Genomic DNA, 17,911 nt, shown 5'->3' with positions numbered 1-17,911 from the left:
TTGATGTTTAGAATTTTAAAATCAACGTAAAGGACCTTCATTTCAAATACTTGAAATTATTTTTACTACTTAAAAAGTGTCCTGTGAACATACCAACTTTCATCTTTCCTATGATGTACCATCATGTTCTACAGAAATTATTTGGTGGATAATTTTTTAGGGAATTTTGTGGTATAAAATTAACGAACAGTTTTTGAGTTATTTACATTTGTGTGTTTTAAGAATAATATCGATTTAAAATATATTGTGATATACGTATGATATATTTGAAAATTTTAGTAATTGATATTATTATCAATCGATATATTTTATGTTTTTTAAAACCACTTTTATGGACTATTATCGTCAGTACCTTTAAAAATTTAAATTACTGAAAAATGAATCGTTCTTGATAAAAAGGGAGATTTTCATTTGAAAAACAGAGCTAATTTGTATCTCTATAGAACACTCCATAATTAATACAAAATATTTTAATAATTTTAAATAAATATGATCTTAAAGTATAAAAAAAATTCCAAAAATTAGAAATTGAATTAATTCACTGTTAAACGAAAAAGGGGTGAACATGCTTAATTAATGACCTTGTAATATGTTTAGTCAACATTGAACATACTATTACTATTTTTTGCATTAAAAGTACATATTATGTACATAATACATATATATATATATATATATATATATTACTTTAAAACAATACTTGATCACGGGCCAATATATGATTATATTAAAGTGTGTCCCTAACTTTGTTTTAACCTTGTTAAGGACACTTCGACTGCGGTATAAAACTACAATATTATATCTATGGTAACGATAATATCATAATAAACCTATATCTATATCATACGCTTCGATCGCCCATGTCCGACCCCGTTGCAATGCGTATGTATTATATTAGGCGTATAATATTATCCATTATCGGTGGCAACGACAAACTGTAGTGCAAGATAATAATATAATGGTGTTATGTATATAATTATTGTATAGGAAGTAGGTACATATCAATTTCTATACATAATACTATAAACTGCCTCCACTATAGTATCTTTATTAAATTACATGTTATGTATTCAGTGTTGTAAGAAATTCAAGTTTTGACTAAAACTAGTAAAAGTATTTAAAAAGTACTCGAATACGTATTTTAAATAATTTTAACAAACAAAGTAGGTACTTGAGTACAGTATTTAAAATTCTTTCTCTAAATATTTAAATTCAAAAAAATAAGTACTAATTTTTAAATGCTATTTTTATTTTATATAATATTTGTTAATTCAATCGTATTAATACAAAATTTATAAAATAATTCAAATTTGCTAGAAACTTAGTTTAATTTTAACATAACGTAATTTCAAACGTACAGATAATCATTTTCAGGATATGACAAACCGTCCATTTAATTCCAAATCCCAGCATAGAAGTATACAATAAATTATAAAACCATGAAACTAAATAACCTATTCACCCATCAGTTTCATAGTAAAATTGGAAATACTTTTGTACAAAGATGATAATATTTATAATTCTTTAATATTCTTTTTCACAGTCGAAATACTTTTTTTGTGTTTTTGTGTATAGATAATATATTATAGATATAAAGGAGTAGTACTTAAAAAATAGGACCTATAATTATTTTTAAAAAATATATTTATATTTTATCTATGTTTTACGGTTATATGAAATTGTTGTACTTTGTGTGTGGCAAAAATCCGATTGAACTATTACAACATACAGCTAGCTTAAATTTTGCTACCTCCATTTTAAAATTGTACTCTGGTGCTACACCACACGATTACCACCTTCTTATATTGCATGGGCATAGACACGGATGTAAAATGGGGGACGGATCCCCCACATGACCTTTTTTTTATATATTACTTTATATGTATTAATTTATACATTCTACCGATAATAGAAAAAATAAAATAATTTTTTTTTGTGCAAATTAGCTAGTTTTTTGCGTTTTAAATATATCTACTCCCTCTTCTCACAATGTAAATTCCTGTCACGCCATTGTAATATTGAATAGGCTTAATTTATGATCATCGACTAATAGCTGAACTATGGCATGAATGTTAAGTTCTTTCAGAAGTTGATTAATGGATTTGAAGATTTCTCGAGCTCCTATCTCGGATAAACTTTAAATTTGCATATTTTCGCGTTTATTTTATCAATTTTTTCTCTGTATGGTGGTTAACATTAGATCTACTACCAAGTATAAACTACTCGAATAATCGGTCTATCAAGTCAACGGTGAACGATATAAATTTCCAATTAGAATCCATCCTTATTTCTAACTATAGTCATGTTTAATAATGTTAAGCTTATTATATTTAAATAATATATTATTATATACTTATTTGTTAAGTTAAATGTGTATTTAAGATAATTTAATTTTTAATTATACAATAAATATGTACTTTTACAATACTGTGTGGATTTTAATAAAAAAAAAAGATAATAATAATTTTTCGTCAATAGTATAAATTATAGACTCTTCTTTATCTAAAAAATCTAATAACAGTCAAATTCTATAATTATTGTAATTTTTAATTACCTATCATTATGAATATTAAAAAATTTGAGTTTTAACTTTTAAAATACTCGTAATATGAATGTATTATACAGTGTATATAAATCTACAAAATCCGATTTTTTTAAGTACCTGTAATTAATAGCTAGTTTTCGAAATTTATGTACCACTTGTTATATAATATAAAAAAAACATACGTATAATGTATATAGTAATAATAATAATAATACAATAAAGTAAAAATATTACTGATTGTATATAACGCTGCGGTGACTCTATACAAACAGTATGTATTTACCTATCTATGTTAACTAATTGGAATAAGCCAGTAAGCTTGGCTCGTGTGTATTGTTCTAATGGAGTTTTTTGATAGATTTAACGGGCACTCACGAATTGCCGAATTTTTTTTAAAAAGGTTACTCGAATTGCCTCCCGAAAAAAAATAGTCGAAAAAGTAGTGACCCTTCTACTGGAATCGTCTCCGATAGCTATAATTAATCGATTTAGGTATAACCTTACATATTATTATAGACTAATAGACATAATATTAAATTAACTGAGAAAATAAATGATAATATATAATTATAATATTTTATTAAATAGACTGACAGCTATAATAATAATTAATAATCAACTTAAAATAAATGATAAAAATAAAAATTGAAGTTCATTGTATTTAACCTTCGTGACTTGAATTTATTTGCTAATACTTTTAAGTATTGCAATTTTGAAATTGCATTCGTGATTGATTTTTCAAATAAATTATTAATAAAATTTGTTTTATTTTTGGTAGGTGTCCTTATAATTTTGGTTTCCATTTTTGACGATTAATTAATATTATCGTAACTGCATTGATTTTAATACCATCCAAAAATGTGTAAATATGAGGTTGAGTTTATGAAAAATAAGAATTATATTTACTGTGAAATAATTCACAAGCGTTAGTAGACCTTAGTGCACTAGATGTCATTTCAGCTCATATTTTCGGTGGAAAATATTAATATTTTTGACATTAAGGAAATCAATATAATCGATAATATATGTAAAACTATCGATAATCTAAGTATGCTATGGGAGGCAATTCGAGTGAAAAAAGGTTACCTACCTAAATTTGGGAGGCAATTCGAGTGTCGCCGATTTAACATACACAATACTCACCATTGTTGAAAGGTCATGAACCATAAATCATAATATTATATTACACTGACAAAAATTATTGATTACCAATCAATTAACACGCTGTTTAATACATTAAATTATTTTTTATTGTATCCATTTCAGAGCCTGTTGAAACCGAACGCTTATATCGTCACACAAGGACCCACCGAGAATACGGTCAACGATTTTTGGCGCATGATATGGCAAGAAAATGCGTGTTGCATTGTCATGTTGACCAAGACTTTCGACTTTATCAAGGTTTGAAACATATTTTGTGTATACAGTCGATCCGACAACGGTTTCCGTTATTTGCGCTGCGGAAGTCTCACTCGTTTATTCCTCACCCTAGGTTATGTGCATACAGTACTGGCCGTCGGCCAAGGTGAACAGCGAAAACTATGGCGACCTCAATATATCAGTATTACACGAAGAAGAATTAGCCAATTTTCACATCAGGACCATACAAGTTGTTAAAAAACAAGGCACAGTAAGTGTAAATAATCTGTGTAGGCGATAACACTATTAAAATATAAATATTAAACACGTACGTGATATTAATTTAATTTCCGGTCCTGTTCGTTTGTTTGACAATATACAGGATTCATCAAGTATACCCACCTCCTTTTTTTTTCAATTAACTCAGTTATTTGGAATCTTATTTTAGGAATTCAAAAATATATTTAAAGACTTTTTTTCTGTTTGCAACCGACAACCGGGAGGGGACCGCTTTCGCATTGCTTCCTCTCCGTCATTTAAAGACTATATTTATAATTTTTTGAAATTTTTTGTACTACTTGTCGTGTAGTATTTGTAAAGATACAAAATTTGAATTTTTAAGTAATAACCTCTTCCCCTTTTTGCTGTAATATATTTAGCAGACAATATTTTTGAAAACATTTTTAAGTCAAAATTCAAATTTAAACAAATAGTTTTTGAATTATTTTATTTTATGTACTTATAATATAATAATAGCTCCATTATAATAATGACTTTGAAAGATACAAGGGTTATAATGATTTGAAATGTGTAATAATAACTAATATTAATCCATAAAAATTTATAATTTTTAAAAATGGTTCTAGTATAATAAATATTGGATCCAGTGTTACATATATTTTATATTTTTTTAAAACTATTTTTAAAGGTTATTATCCAATATATATTAGTTTAAGCATTTTAAATGTATTTTGAATTAAGTTAAATCAATATTTATATTTTAAAAAATATCCACCAAATAATTTACAGTAAAAAGAAGGTTCCCATTTATTTTGAAAACAGAAATTTGTATCATGTTAGGAGAAAAAATCTTAATAATTTGAAAATATGATGCTCGTATTTAAAATTTCTATATTTAAAATTTCCATAAATCAGAATTTTTACAAGTTCATTATTAAACAAAAACTAGAGTAACCGAATTGGTTCCGAAACGTCCGAATTGGTTCATGGTTTATTATAAAGGGTGTATCTGAATTGGTTCCCTGATCAAAGAATTTTCAATTTTCTTTCCCATTTTATACAGACATAGGACTGTTTACATAATATTATGCAGGTATGGTTAAAAATTATGATTTTTTGCCACTTTTATAATTTTTTGTTATGGTACATTAAAATAAGTATTAATAATAATATTTTTTTAAATTAAAAATATAAAATAAATATTAATAAACAAAATATTAATTTGTCTATTTCTTTTTTTATTAATAGATATTAATGTATTATTGGGATAAAAATGTATAGCAAACATTTTTTATAAACTCGAATCGATTAATTGTATTATTTTTATATTTGTCCACTTCTGTTTTTATGTATATTTCTTTATTTTTAGATTTAAGATTTTGTGCTTTTTCTGTAGGTACTCCGTAATTTTATAAAAGATCCAATTGGGATTTCTTCAAATACATCCATGAATTGTAAAATGTTCAAATGTGCAGCATAAAAACAACTGTTGAACTTGTTGTGAAATGATTCACAGCAATTAGGTACCTAGTTGTTCGTTCCATAATCTATAGTCTATACTATTCGTATATTCAGCCCACATTGTTGGTGGAAATGAACTATCTTTTTCAATATAATTTTCAAGAATGTAATCAAAGAATTCATCAAGGCATATTCATCATAATCGGTTTTAATGACATTAAATTGAATATTAGATTTTATTTCGCCTATTTCGAAAGTGTTTATCGTTAACCAATTCTGATGTGTGCCGCCTATCTAGAATACCGGGAACCAATTAGGATAGGTGTTGCTTGGAATGTCGGGAACCAATTCGGATACAGCCACAAAAACATTTGAGTGAGAAGCTTGGTGAATCACCCTGTTGGGCGTTATTATAAAATTCGAAATCTGCTCTATGAATAAGTCAGAAATTATGCGTGTAGTATATGACGGTGTCGCGTTACTGTCTTTAGTTTAAAGTATCTTAATTTTAATAATAATAAATAACACAGACATTTGGACTTAGAGTGTTTTGTAAAACTCGCTTAATATGCGTATTTATGTGACGTGTTTCGGTAATTTATGTTATCTGTTATGAAATTTACTCGACAGGATGAAATGATAAGAAAGTCAAATAAAAAAAGATATCGATAGGTAACCATACTGTAGGTACAATTGTAAGTTATCGAGTCTATTTGTCATTGAATAGGTCACTATAATGTACATGTTAAACATGAATTCAATGATAAACCGTTGTATAAAATATAAAATAACTCTAAACAAGAAAGTAACATAGTAACAATTATGGTTACTAAATAATTATTTTAACAATAATATTAATATTTTAACAAATATTAATTATTGTTTTAATAAACATTTTTTCTTCGATTATATTAAAAAATGCTGAAAAATGTATTTTACTTTTGACCCACCAAAGTATAAATTAGATCTAATTTTCTACCAGAATTCTCCCTCGAAGTTGATTATCAGAGCATCATATTTACTAGAAAATTTATCTTATTGAGACACAAAAGTAAAAAATATATAAAAAAATAAAAATAAAATAGCACACATCATTGTAAAATCAATACATTCATAGCTCCACTCAAAATCTAATATATATTATTTTTCTACTATTATATTATATTACAATCCAACTCCGACCAGGAAAAAATAAAAAAACATAAACCATGGTCGCGCTATATTGACGTATTCTGTTTAGTATACCTACTCAGTTCACGAACAAATCGACATTGGTGTCTTTTTTTGCAAACAAAGTCTGCTGAGATGACAATCCGCATTTTGGTTCAGCTTTCTATACTAATTTTTGTTTACATTAATAATCCTAAATATAAGCAGACAATTATTCGATTGTTGTGAGCCAAAACTAAATTTATATGTAAGTCATCCTGCTGACTGTTTCAGTTAAAATTTAAAAGAAACCTAAAACACCATCCTAGTTATAAAAATCTATTGACATAACGTTTGTTGAAATTGATCCAATATTTTCCAATATTAGCATGTTGTAACATAAAAACTCTTCAGTGTTATGATATTTGTATAAATATATAATATATTATATTTATTTACATATTTAATAAAACTAAGCAGTGGCTGTTTTGGTCGTTATTTGCCTACGTTTAATTACGCGTCCATTATTTAAACATTATACTGTATCTGTCTGTAACGGGAAAAATATATAACATTAAGTTGTTAATTAATATACTGTTGTAATAAATGGTGAGTTTCAGTACAAGACTTTTGGTGTTTGGTTAGTCGTTATAAAGCTTTGTTCAACTATATACTTCATCGTTATTCATTGAATTTATTTTGGTTATTTCGTGATTGAATTACCGATATTCTAATATATAGTTAGTGTTTGACTTTTGTAAGTTCTAAAGTTGAATAAGTACTTGACTTTGAAAGAATTCTCTAGTTATTAATATTGTTTTTATATTCGTAAACACGAGTAGGTACTCAACTTTACTCGATTTTACTCGACTCTTTTATTGAAAAAATTGATGAAAAAACTTTAAATATCTTAAAACCCAATATTTCCCCAACATTCAATTTTGTATATTATACCTAAACAAATACATTATAAAATACCTAACTAATAATATAACTCAGTAATTTCTGTGTACTCGGTAAATGTTTAAATACTTGGAAAATTTCAATTAATAAACTTGATTCGTTTTCAAAAAAATAATTCTCACCCCAACTCGAGACTAAGTTCTATACATTATACCAATAATATTTACAGATATTAAGATATATAACTATATAAGGCATACATTTTCAAAAAAAAACCTTCATAGTTTTTATTGTGTTGTTATTTGTCAGTGCATCAAGCTTCATTATTGGTTGTCTGCTTTATTGATTTCATCTCCATAAATGTTATCTAAAATCTACGTCAGCATCATAGCCTTGTTTATGTTACTGTGAATTTCCACAGTTTGCGAATTTTGATAGTCACCTGGTAAATGTCTACAATTCTACAAACACATCGTATAAATTGGTGAATTTTAAAAAATTAAAATAATATATAGATATTTACTAGTAGATGTTGACATTTACATTAGGATTTTGGTCAATGTTAACATACACAAATGGTTTTGATTAATGGTGACATATATATTATTATATTATACATTAATCACACATATTATTTAAGTATTATAGTACCTACTATAGAGTATAGTTGAACATATCTTATATTTATAAAATAGAAACAACATATTATGTTTAATTAAATCAACGAATTATTATTATTGTTATTATTATTATTAAACAATATGATATAAATATATATATATATATATTTATGATTATTTTACAACACAAAAAAATATTATATTTGTTTTAAAAAAAAGAGTAAAATTATTTTACTTATTACAACATAACAATCTGTCATGACATTGTTAAATAATAATACTTCTACAGCTACACTTTTTTTTTTACTGCAATTTGGTATACAATTATATAGCGTATACCCTTGCCTACCAATTGATGAATTTGATGAACATAGAGGTTATTCAGTTCTAAATAACAAATAGTTGGGAAAGGTAATAAGACATTTTATCAAAATTATCAACTTATTGTACAGTGCTCTATAATACATAGGTACTAGATAGTCTTAGATACTGTATTATAATTGTAAATCTTCCGTTATTCCTAGATTAGATTAAATAATATCGGCACTACCAATTGTGGACATTCCATAGAGTAATACTCAGAGGTATTACTCTACGAGACATTCATAGTAATATTATCACTAAGAAATTTGAAAATATTTCTGATTATTTCATTCTCGACTCATATTTTCTTTATCTTTATTATATAATATATTATTATGTTCATACATATATATACACATATAAGCATCAAAAGGTGCATATTAATCTGCGAATACTTACAAAGTTAACGATTAGTATAAAAATCTGCAATGAGTCACATACTTTGTTATGAATAAGAAAAAACTTATTTTCATTAACATTTTTGGGGATATTACTTTATTATATTATCTGCTGATAAATTATGTTAGAATTATAGCAAAAATAAAAACAAATTTCATTTATTTAAATCTAATTAATGATATTATAGTCTTGAAAAAATGAATTGTGTCCACAATAGACACAGTTATTACCGAACACAGTGTTCAGTTTGATAAACTATTGTTTACAGAAGCGTATTATTTTATTTTTTTAGTTATTTTTTCCGTTTAACCATAAGTAATTACAGCAATAGTAATATGATATATAAAAGAGAATACTTTTTATGTCCGGGATAAAATCTTGAAAACTACAGAACGGATTTGAACGGCGTTATTTCAATTTAAATAGCATACTACGAAGCATGTAATAAGTAAAGTTTTATGGACCTAACTCTTGTTCGCGAAATACTAAACAATAAAATAGAAATACGACAGAAGTGCCTGTAAAACAAAACTAAAAAATTTTAAAAGAATGATAATTTTGTTTCACTGGCAAAGTCGGGTAATACAACTTAATTAATTTTAAATATTGTATTAACTTTAGTTGTTTCAGTTAATTTTAAAACAGATTATAAAAATCTATAAAAAAAAAAAAAAAATTAAAATAATGATTTTCCAGTTAACTGAGGCACACTAAAACCATGATACAACTATATTATAACGCCGTTTGTTTTTAAACTTTTTCCTGAGTGAAGTCGGGTTATCCAATTGGTAATCTATATTTATGTGTATAATTACTCGTATTCGATAATCAATCATATTTTTATTTTTATAAATCCCGGGTGAATATAATAACAAAAGATCTAATCTATACATGTCATTTTATAATAATAACAAATTTATATTTTCATATATTCAGAATGAAGAAGAAACTCGGACTTTACTTCAATTCCATTACACAGAATGGCCATGCCACACCTGTCCGTTTTCAAATGCGATATTGGAGTTTAGGCGAAGAATGAGAGCTGTCGTTGGTTCCCGGCTGCAACACGACAATCCGATCGTAGTCCACTGCAAGTGAGTGTATTCATTTTTCAACGCCCATACAATGGTTCGCATACACGATGTAATATCATAGACTGTAAGATTGTATGTGGTGGTGTAAAGGGAAGTATTTTAGTGGGGTATACTCACTTCTCTAGTTTATTTTGCGTAAATACTCACTAAATTAACGATGATACAAGGATATAATACAGTGCCGTGTGAACATTATCAGTCATGTAAAAAAAAAAATGGATAATTATTTTCAATTTTCAGTTACCTCAAATGACAAATATAATTAGAAGATAACTAGTGATTATAAAACTATATTCTGAGAACCAACGGTTAAACCAAAGCTTAAAATCCATTCAATAATTACTATAAAGCTATTAATTTTTACCCATTTATAAATTATTTATCGAAGAATACATATACAATATAATAATCTACGCTATTTCTTAGTCAGAAAGAGGTTGAAATGAACAGTACCTATACGTCTGGCGTACCAAAATCTTACTCATTAAAAAAGTCACAGAAAATAAATTAAAGAGGAAAAGACCACGAGGCTGGGCAGAGATGGTACAATACAATAGAAACATATTTTTTTAAAAGTCAATCCATTATTGGATATAGGAGCGACATTAAATAGAGAGAGGTGGAAAAGCATTTTAGAAGCAGCGATGGTTCTAAATGAACCGTTATAAGCCCGAGAAGAATGCATATAAACTTACGTGTATAATAATAATATGTGTTCTAAATACATTTTTTTAGCATCAGATAATTCACATTGGTCTTGTAAATACCATTGTTGCGATTAATTTTAACTAAAAGCAACTACTTTGTGAAATATCCGAAATAGAGCACAAATTATTCTTATACTTGGTTTGTATAATAAAGGCTTAGATTTTTCAAGAAAGGTATCTTTTTCGAGCGAAACAATAAAAACATTTTTTAACTTCAGGTCTTTATACCATTGCCATCTATTTACGTAAAAATATGTATACCCGCGAATTATTTGTTATAATTATTTTTTGTTATACCTATATAATATCACAGAACAATAATATTATTGATAATATTCACTAATAACTATTCGGGGAACTTGTTATTTTCACAGCGACGGTGGCGGTCGTTCCGGTGTCTATCTGTCGATCGACGCAAACCTGGAACTCGCCGAAGAAGAAGACTGTTATGACGTTTTTGGTTATTTAAAAACACTCAGACAGTCCAGAAAAGGAATGGTCGAGACACTGGTAATCTTAGTACATACGTATACATAAATATTGTTATCATTTTTGTACCTAATAAAATTTCACGACTCCTTACCATTTCTTAACGGGCATTTGTTCAATTAATAGCTATATATTATTATAAATTGTAATAAGTGAAATTTCTTAAAAATTTAGTTTCATAACTTCTATAAAATAATATACCCAATACTATATTGTAATTTCATTCAAAATACTATTTTCGACGTGGTAAGTGGTTTGTAACTTAGTGATTTTTCATTAGAGCTGCCCCAAAACGACGCGTTGCTTTCTTGTACTTTTATAATTACTAATCTGGTATAAATAAAACTTAAATATTATTATTATTTTTTAATACTTGTGCGTATCCGAAAACCAGAACCAATACAAATTCATATACGACACGTTGGAGGAGTTTGTTCTTTGCGGATTTTCATGGTTTCCCGTCAAAGAACTTTCGCAAAAACTGAAACAAAAGTCCATGAAAGACATCGAGACTAAGCTCAACGAATATCAAAGAGAATACCAGGTATATAAAATATGATTATTTGTTTTCCTTTATTACTTATGATGATGCGATCAAAATACAGACCGAAATGAAAAATCAATACAAAAATTAAGAAATTAAGTATAGTCTTGATACTTTTCGAAGGTGTACAATGAGTTAATGTCACGTAGTGTCCCTTGCATTACCTTGTGAACTCGGGATCATTTTGTACATGAGAAAAATGTTTAATTTAATAAAATTAAGCATTAGCTTCTTAACCAATAGACATTTTGAAATAAAATATTATTTTGTTTCATCTTTAGCAATCAATAAAACAATATGACTCAAGGTTAAAATTGATCAGTTACTCTGTTTTTAATCGGAATCAATCAAACACTGGATAATTAGAAACGCCGCGCCTGTAGAAAATGTATTTTATCATTATAAAATACTTATAATAGGTACTCTTCTGGTCTTGTAGACTCATCAAAGGTCCAAATTATAGGTTGAGACGGTGCTCACCATAGATATATAATACAATTTATATTATATATCTGTGACCGTTACAAAGTTTTATCCATAGAATACGTCTTGTACTATATGATTACACTAACCTCTAACATCCATACATTTTCAAACCAATTCAACTAAAAGAAAATATATTAAAATAATAATATCGCAATTTTTACATTTTTTTTAGCAAATCTGCAAGATGACTCCACGTTTTACGATTGGCGATTGCGCGGGCGGTCATCGAGGCGACAACCGAGAAAAAAACAGAGACGTGTTGATCGTTCCACGTTAGTATAATATAATATAAGTTATCGTACCTCTGTATGATACTCCACAACTTTAAAGTTATGCACACTGATTCATATAATATTAGAAAATAACACAGAATAATTTTTATAAAAACGTACGTATTTTGTCGCTTACGTCGGTTTTTTCCCCTTTAGCTGACAACTTTCGACCGTATTTGACTTCGTTTCAAGGCAACACGTTTACTGACTACATAAACGCAGTTTTCGTTGACGTAAGTACCTATAGCACTATTAATATCCATTGATATACAATCTGCGTATATGTATTACATTCACTGCTCGTACGTAGTGCAGTCAGATATTATGTGGTTATCAATATGTCGTCCACGAGTCGATGTAACTCGAGGGCAATGGTTCGTGACTCTGACGACACACATGAGTGAACAATTTTTACAATAGTACACGTTTTAAATTTAAAACGTATACATGCTCAGAAAGCGGGACATTTAGAATTTATTATATGCTATAAAAGGGGTACCTCGTCAAATTTAAGTTTAAGCTTGAGGTCTGTGGGTCTGCAGACACTGATAATTATTAGTAACCACTGTATTATTTATTATATATGTACCGCAAATGATTTTTTTTAGTATACTCGTATAATAGAAATGTTGTACTTTGTCGTTTCATGCCGCAGGGCTACACCAAACCTAGAGAATACATTGTCACAGAATGGCCCATCAAACACACGCCAGGTGACTTTTGGTCGCTCGTATACGATTACGAGTGTTCGGCCGTTGTCGTCCTCTGCCTGCCACCCAGAGACTCTGTAAGTCGTTGGTTTTCATATTATTATACACTTTATAGCAGGGATAGAAAATTCATGGCACGTGAAAAAATGTTTGAAGTCATGAAAACGGTTCAACTGTTTATTGAATGCTTCAATGGCACGCAAGAAATAAAAAAACTAAAAATTTCGCAATTTTTAGCATGTCACGTTAAAAAAATTTGCCACCCCAGCGCTATAACATTATAATATAAATTATATTATTTATTAACATGTTTTGTGTTTTTACAGCAACAATACCCTCCGTTTTGGCCGGAAGGTAGACATTCCAAGAAATACGGTCCGGTGTTCACCATCGATCATATATCTCATAATCACTACGCGAATATAAAGACATGGCTGTTTAGGATCAACAAAAAGGTGAGTTAGCATCATCGTCACGCGTTACTTTTACCCAATATTGACTATCGTTGGTGTATTACAATATTGCATTTCATTGTATCATACGTTTGCAGATCGTATCGCTCACTGAACTCATGGCCGGCGTGAAAGCGCCGCCGAGAACGGTCCAACTATTTCAGCTTACTTGCTGGCCGTTAGGCCACAGAGTGCCCACTTCTACCAACTCTCTGGTTGAACTGATGAACATGGTCGAGAGATGGCGACAAAGGATCGACTACGGACCAGTCGTGGTCGTATCACAGTGAGTGTTATAATATTTTAATACAATTTATTTACAGTGATACAAAAAAATAAAATAAACGAAAAACGAAATCACAAGAATCATCCCCATCAACCCTTTGACCACCTATCAGTACTCAAGGGTGGTCTGTAAGACTCAAATTTTGTACGGATGTGAATATATTTATTTTTAAGTAAGGTTTAGGTAAAACCTAGAATCTCCAATTCCCATGTGCAATTCCCAACACAAAAAATAATATAAATACATTTTCTTTATTATTTAAACAAAATATAATTCACTTTAAGTTGAATACTTGATATTATTTTTTAATATTTTATAACACGTCAACCTATTATACCTTTATAATTAAAGAATTTAAAATAAAATGTCAGGGTGTATTAGTGATAACTGATTTAAGTTTGTGAAACAAAATTATTTTATCATTATGTAGAATAAATGACAAACTAATCGAATTTGTTCATTCTTTCGACTAATTATCCTTTATTTTATTTATCAACGAAATTGAAATTTTTAATGAGTAAACGCCAAAAATGTGGTAAGGGCAGCCTAAACACCCTACCCTATAATATAATAATGAATAAATAGTTTTATAATCTTCGTATAAATCATTTCAGTGACGGGAGGGGCAGGTGCGGTGTTTACTGCGCTGCGAACGCGTGTATCGAACAAGTTATCCAACATGGTGAAGTAGACGTCTTCCAAGCCGTAAAGACTGTCAGACGTCACCGACCGCAACTCATAGAGAATATGGTGAGCGACCAAAGATACACCCCTTGCCAACCCATTTTAATACGTTCAACGATAGTTAAATTTAACATACCATGTTTTTCTAAGGGTGATTTCTACTGGAATTACTCAGTATTTTAACACGATAACAATGATTACCGACAAGTATTAACTATAATATGTTATTATGTATATTAAACAAGTAATAAATATTAATAATGAAATCAAGGAAGTATCCCTGTTGTAAACATAGAAGGTGTCAAACTTTCAAGTGTATACATCGTAATTAAGTAAGTTACTGAACATGATATAGGTATTAGATTTGAATTCAATAATTAAATGATTTAAATTTTATTTTAATTGATTGTACCTATACGAAAAACGAAAATCTTAGTAAAGACAATCTGACAACTTATCTTCTATCTAAAGATACTTTGTTAAATATTTATATTGCTTATAATAATTTTTTTTCAGTACCAAAGTTGAACTGATTTCACCTAAAACTAAATCATAAGCATTGAGTTATTAGTTATTACTTTCGTAATATAGAATTTGGATATCGAAAAACGATTTGAATATAGGTTCACATATAGATAGCTAAAAATTAGTTTTAAATACTTTTTTAAATTACGTTGTACTTAATAATATACGTAGACCGAATAGATTCAAGTCCTTACAAATAATGTATTTTAAATTATAACTAAAAATTTAAACATCCTATTTCAATAATAAAACTTAAAATGTTTATAAAAAAAATGTTATGAATCATGTTATTGAGTATTTTTGAAAATAATCGAACATTTCTAATATCTTTAAATGCACTAACCAACATATTTTGAAAATTTAATGAAATAAGTGCAAACCTTTTTTTAAATTTTACGCCTCGAATTATATACGATTTTCTGACAAAAACTACCCTCAAAGTTGAAAATCGTATTATTTTTGCTGCTCCAAAAGACGATGAAAGACGCAAAAACAAAAATAAAACACACATCAATGTACAACCAATACGTCATTCATCGCTCCACTCAGAATTCTAAAAATAAAATTTCACTGCAGTTTAAGCGTACACAGTATAACCACTAAAGTTAATTCAAAATCTGTCTCGTCTGTAAAAATGGTTATTTATAGTATATATCATGCGTAGTTTTATACTTCTGCTTAAATGTATTGTGCGTGTACGCCTGCATATTTCAGAATCAGTAATAAATAACAATGTTCTCGTTTTTACGACTTGTATTGCCGGTTAGTTTTCAACCCGTTCATTTCTAACGAATTACAAATATCCGAAGAACTATATGATTATCCTCATTTTGGTTATTCTATATTTTGTAGGAACTTTTTACAACGAAATAGTCATTTTTTTCTTTGTCATGATAATATTCTTTTAATAACTTTTTTATTACCTATTCAAACGTATTAATAATAATTAATAATATCAAGTGACCCATCAATTTCGTCCAATTTCTCAAATCTTTAGTCCAGAGTACAATTTATTTAACTAAACAATAATTTGTTTAAATATAGGTACGCAATAATATGTAATACTATAATAACATTAAGTAGAAATGCTATACATTAATATTACGTTTTCCGAAATTATTCCATCTAATAGGTTTCCTACAAGTAAGAGTGAATATATGTAACGTTATCAATTTTAATTCATAAATTCACAATGTTTTAAATTTTACAAATCTGTGTTAGTTATAATATGAGCAATGAAATTAAAATTTATCATACAGTATATACTATAATATCTACATAATTTATATGCTAAATTTATTGTCATAAAGATGATGATATGATATATGAATAAGTATTCGTATACTCATTTAATAATATTTTCAGTATTCATTTTTCTCTCATAGCCGAATTATTTGTTCAATCCATTACTACTGTACTTAAAAAAACCAATTTAAATAAATGTCTTTGAACAATTTTTGAATATTTTTATATTCTGAACAGAAAAATATATTGGTTTTAGAATAATATTTTTTTATCCATCCGTCATCACTTTTGGAATAATTGGAATAATAAAAATATTTTGAATCCCAAGTTAAGGCTAGACTTCTGGAATCAGATTAAATCTAATTGATACTTAGGGGAGTCAAAAGTAAAAAATTTCAAGTATTTTTCTTAATAATTGGAAAAAAAAGAAAATGAGAATTTTTACGCTGTGCCCAAAATTGATTTTTTTATTTTGTAATTATTCAAAAAAAAAGAACCTTAAAAACTTGAAATTTTCGATTTTATATTATTATTTTTAATGCATGCCATAAATTTAAAAATATTTTAGCTCTTTTTGAATTGCTTACAGACAATATTGAAACTTTAGATTCTTTTATAAGTTACGATAAAAACGTATGATTTGATAAAAATGCTTGATCATTCAATACAAAATTTCTAATAAGTTATTCATTTTCCAAATTAAAAAATATATAAAAAAATTTAAATTTATGTTCCCGATATTTTTTTAAAATCATTTAAAAATAGATTTGAATTGACAACATAAGTCAAAATTTGGAAACTTACAAATTATTTTGTAGTTTAAAATGTATTTTCTATTTATATTTAAAATTTGAAAATATTACATAAGGCTGCATTGAAAAAAACTGTTGAAAAGTAAAATTATTTTTTTTTGGCCGCTTGAATTTTAACGATATTAGATATATTATTTACCTGTATAATATATCATAATCCTCAAACGATGTTTGTTTTTTGTGGAGCCAAGACAATTTTTTAGCCTAGGTATATCACTAATTATTATATTTCATGATATATGTTTTTCGATATAGTTATTAAACTAATTTATTATACTTTTAGTATTACAGTAGGATCCGTTAATTTTTTTCCGAAAATATTACACGCCTCATTATAATACTATTATGAATATTTTTTTCCTCGTTTTAATGAATACTTGTATAAATGGATTAATCGTTTGCCGTTGTCGTGTTTTAGACTGAGTACAAGTACTGTTACGACCTGGTATTGCACTACGTGCTGCACTATCTGAACAAGGACCAAAAGGAGAAGAAATGAGATTACGAGGTAGAAGCTCAGTGGTACTGTCAGTTCGGTAGGGGCGCGGCGCAACCACTGACGCCCG

At 27.7% G+C, this 17,911-nt stretch overlaps 1 protein-coding gene across 2 annotated transcripts in view; it reads left to right on the top strand.

Moving 5' to 3' along the window:
* LOC114121643 (receptor-type tyrosine-protein phosphatase kappa) overlaps nt 1-17,911 on the top strand; it is a 139,168-nt gene extending 121,257 nt beyond the window's left edge. For both annotated transcript variants that reach the window (XM_027984060.2, XM_027984061.2), the window contains 12 exons: nt 3,812-3,946; nt 4,038-4,175; nt 9,976-10,133; nt 11,215-11,350; nt 11,724-11,873; nt 12,532-12,631; nt 12,788-12,864; nt 13,287-13,418; nt 13,668-13,796; nt 13,892-14,079; nt 14,694-14,829; nt 17,764-17,911. In XM_027984060.2, the coding sequence (XP_027839861.1) occupies nt 3,812-3,946; nt 4,038-4,175; nt 9,976-10,133; nt 11,215-11,350; nt 11,724-11,873; nt 12,532-12,631; nt 12,788-12,864; nt 13,287-13,418; nt 13,668-13,796; nt 13,892-14,079; nt 14,694-14,829; nt 17,764-17,844 (1,560 nt within the window). In that variant the 3' untranslated portion in view covers nt 17,845-17,911. The remainder of the gene's footprint in view (nt 1-3,811; nt 3,947-4,037; nt 4,176-9,975; nt 10,134-11,214; nt 11,351-11,723; nt 11,874-12,531; nt 12,632-12,787; nt 12,865-13,286; nt 13,419-13,667; nt 13,797-13,891; nt 14,080-14,693; nt 14,830-17,763) is intronic.

Source organism: Aphis gossypii, chromosome 1 (genome assembly GCF_020184175.1).
Source record: "Aphis gossypii isolate Hap1 chromosome 1, ASM2018417v2, whole genome shotgun sequence".
NCBI classification, from domain to species: domain Eukaryota; kingdom Metazoa; phylum Arthropoda; class Insecta; order Hemiptera; family Aphididae; genus Aphis; species Aphis gossypii.
The sequence above is the reverse complement of the archived record's forward strand: the minus strand, read 5'-3'. Positions and strand labels throughout refer to the sequence as shown.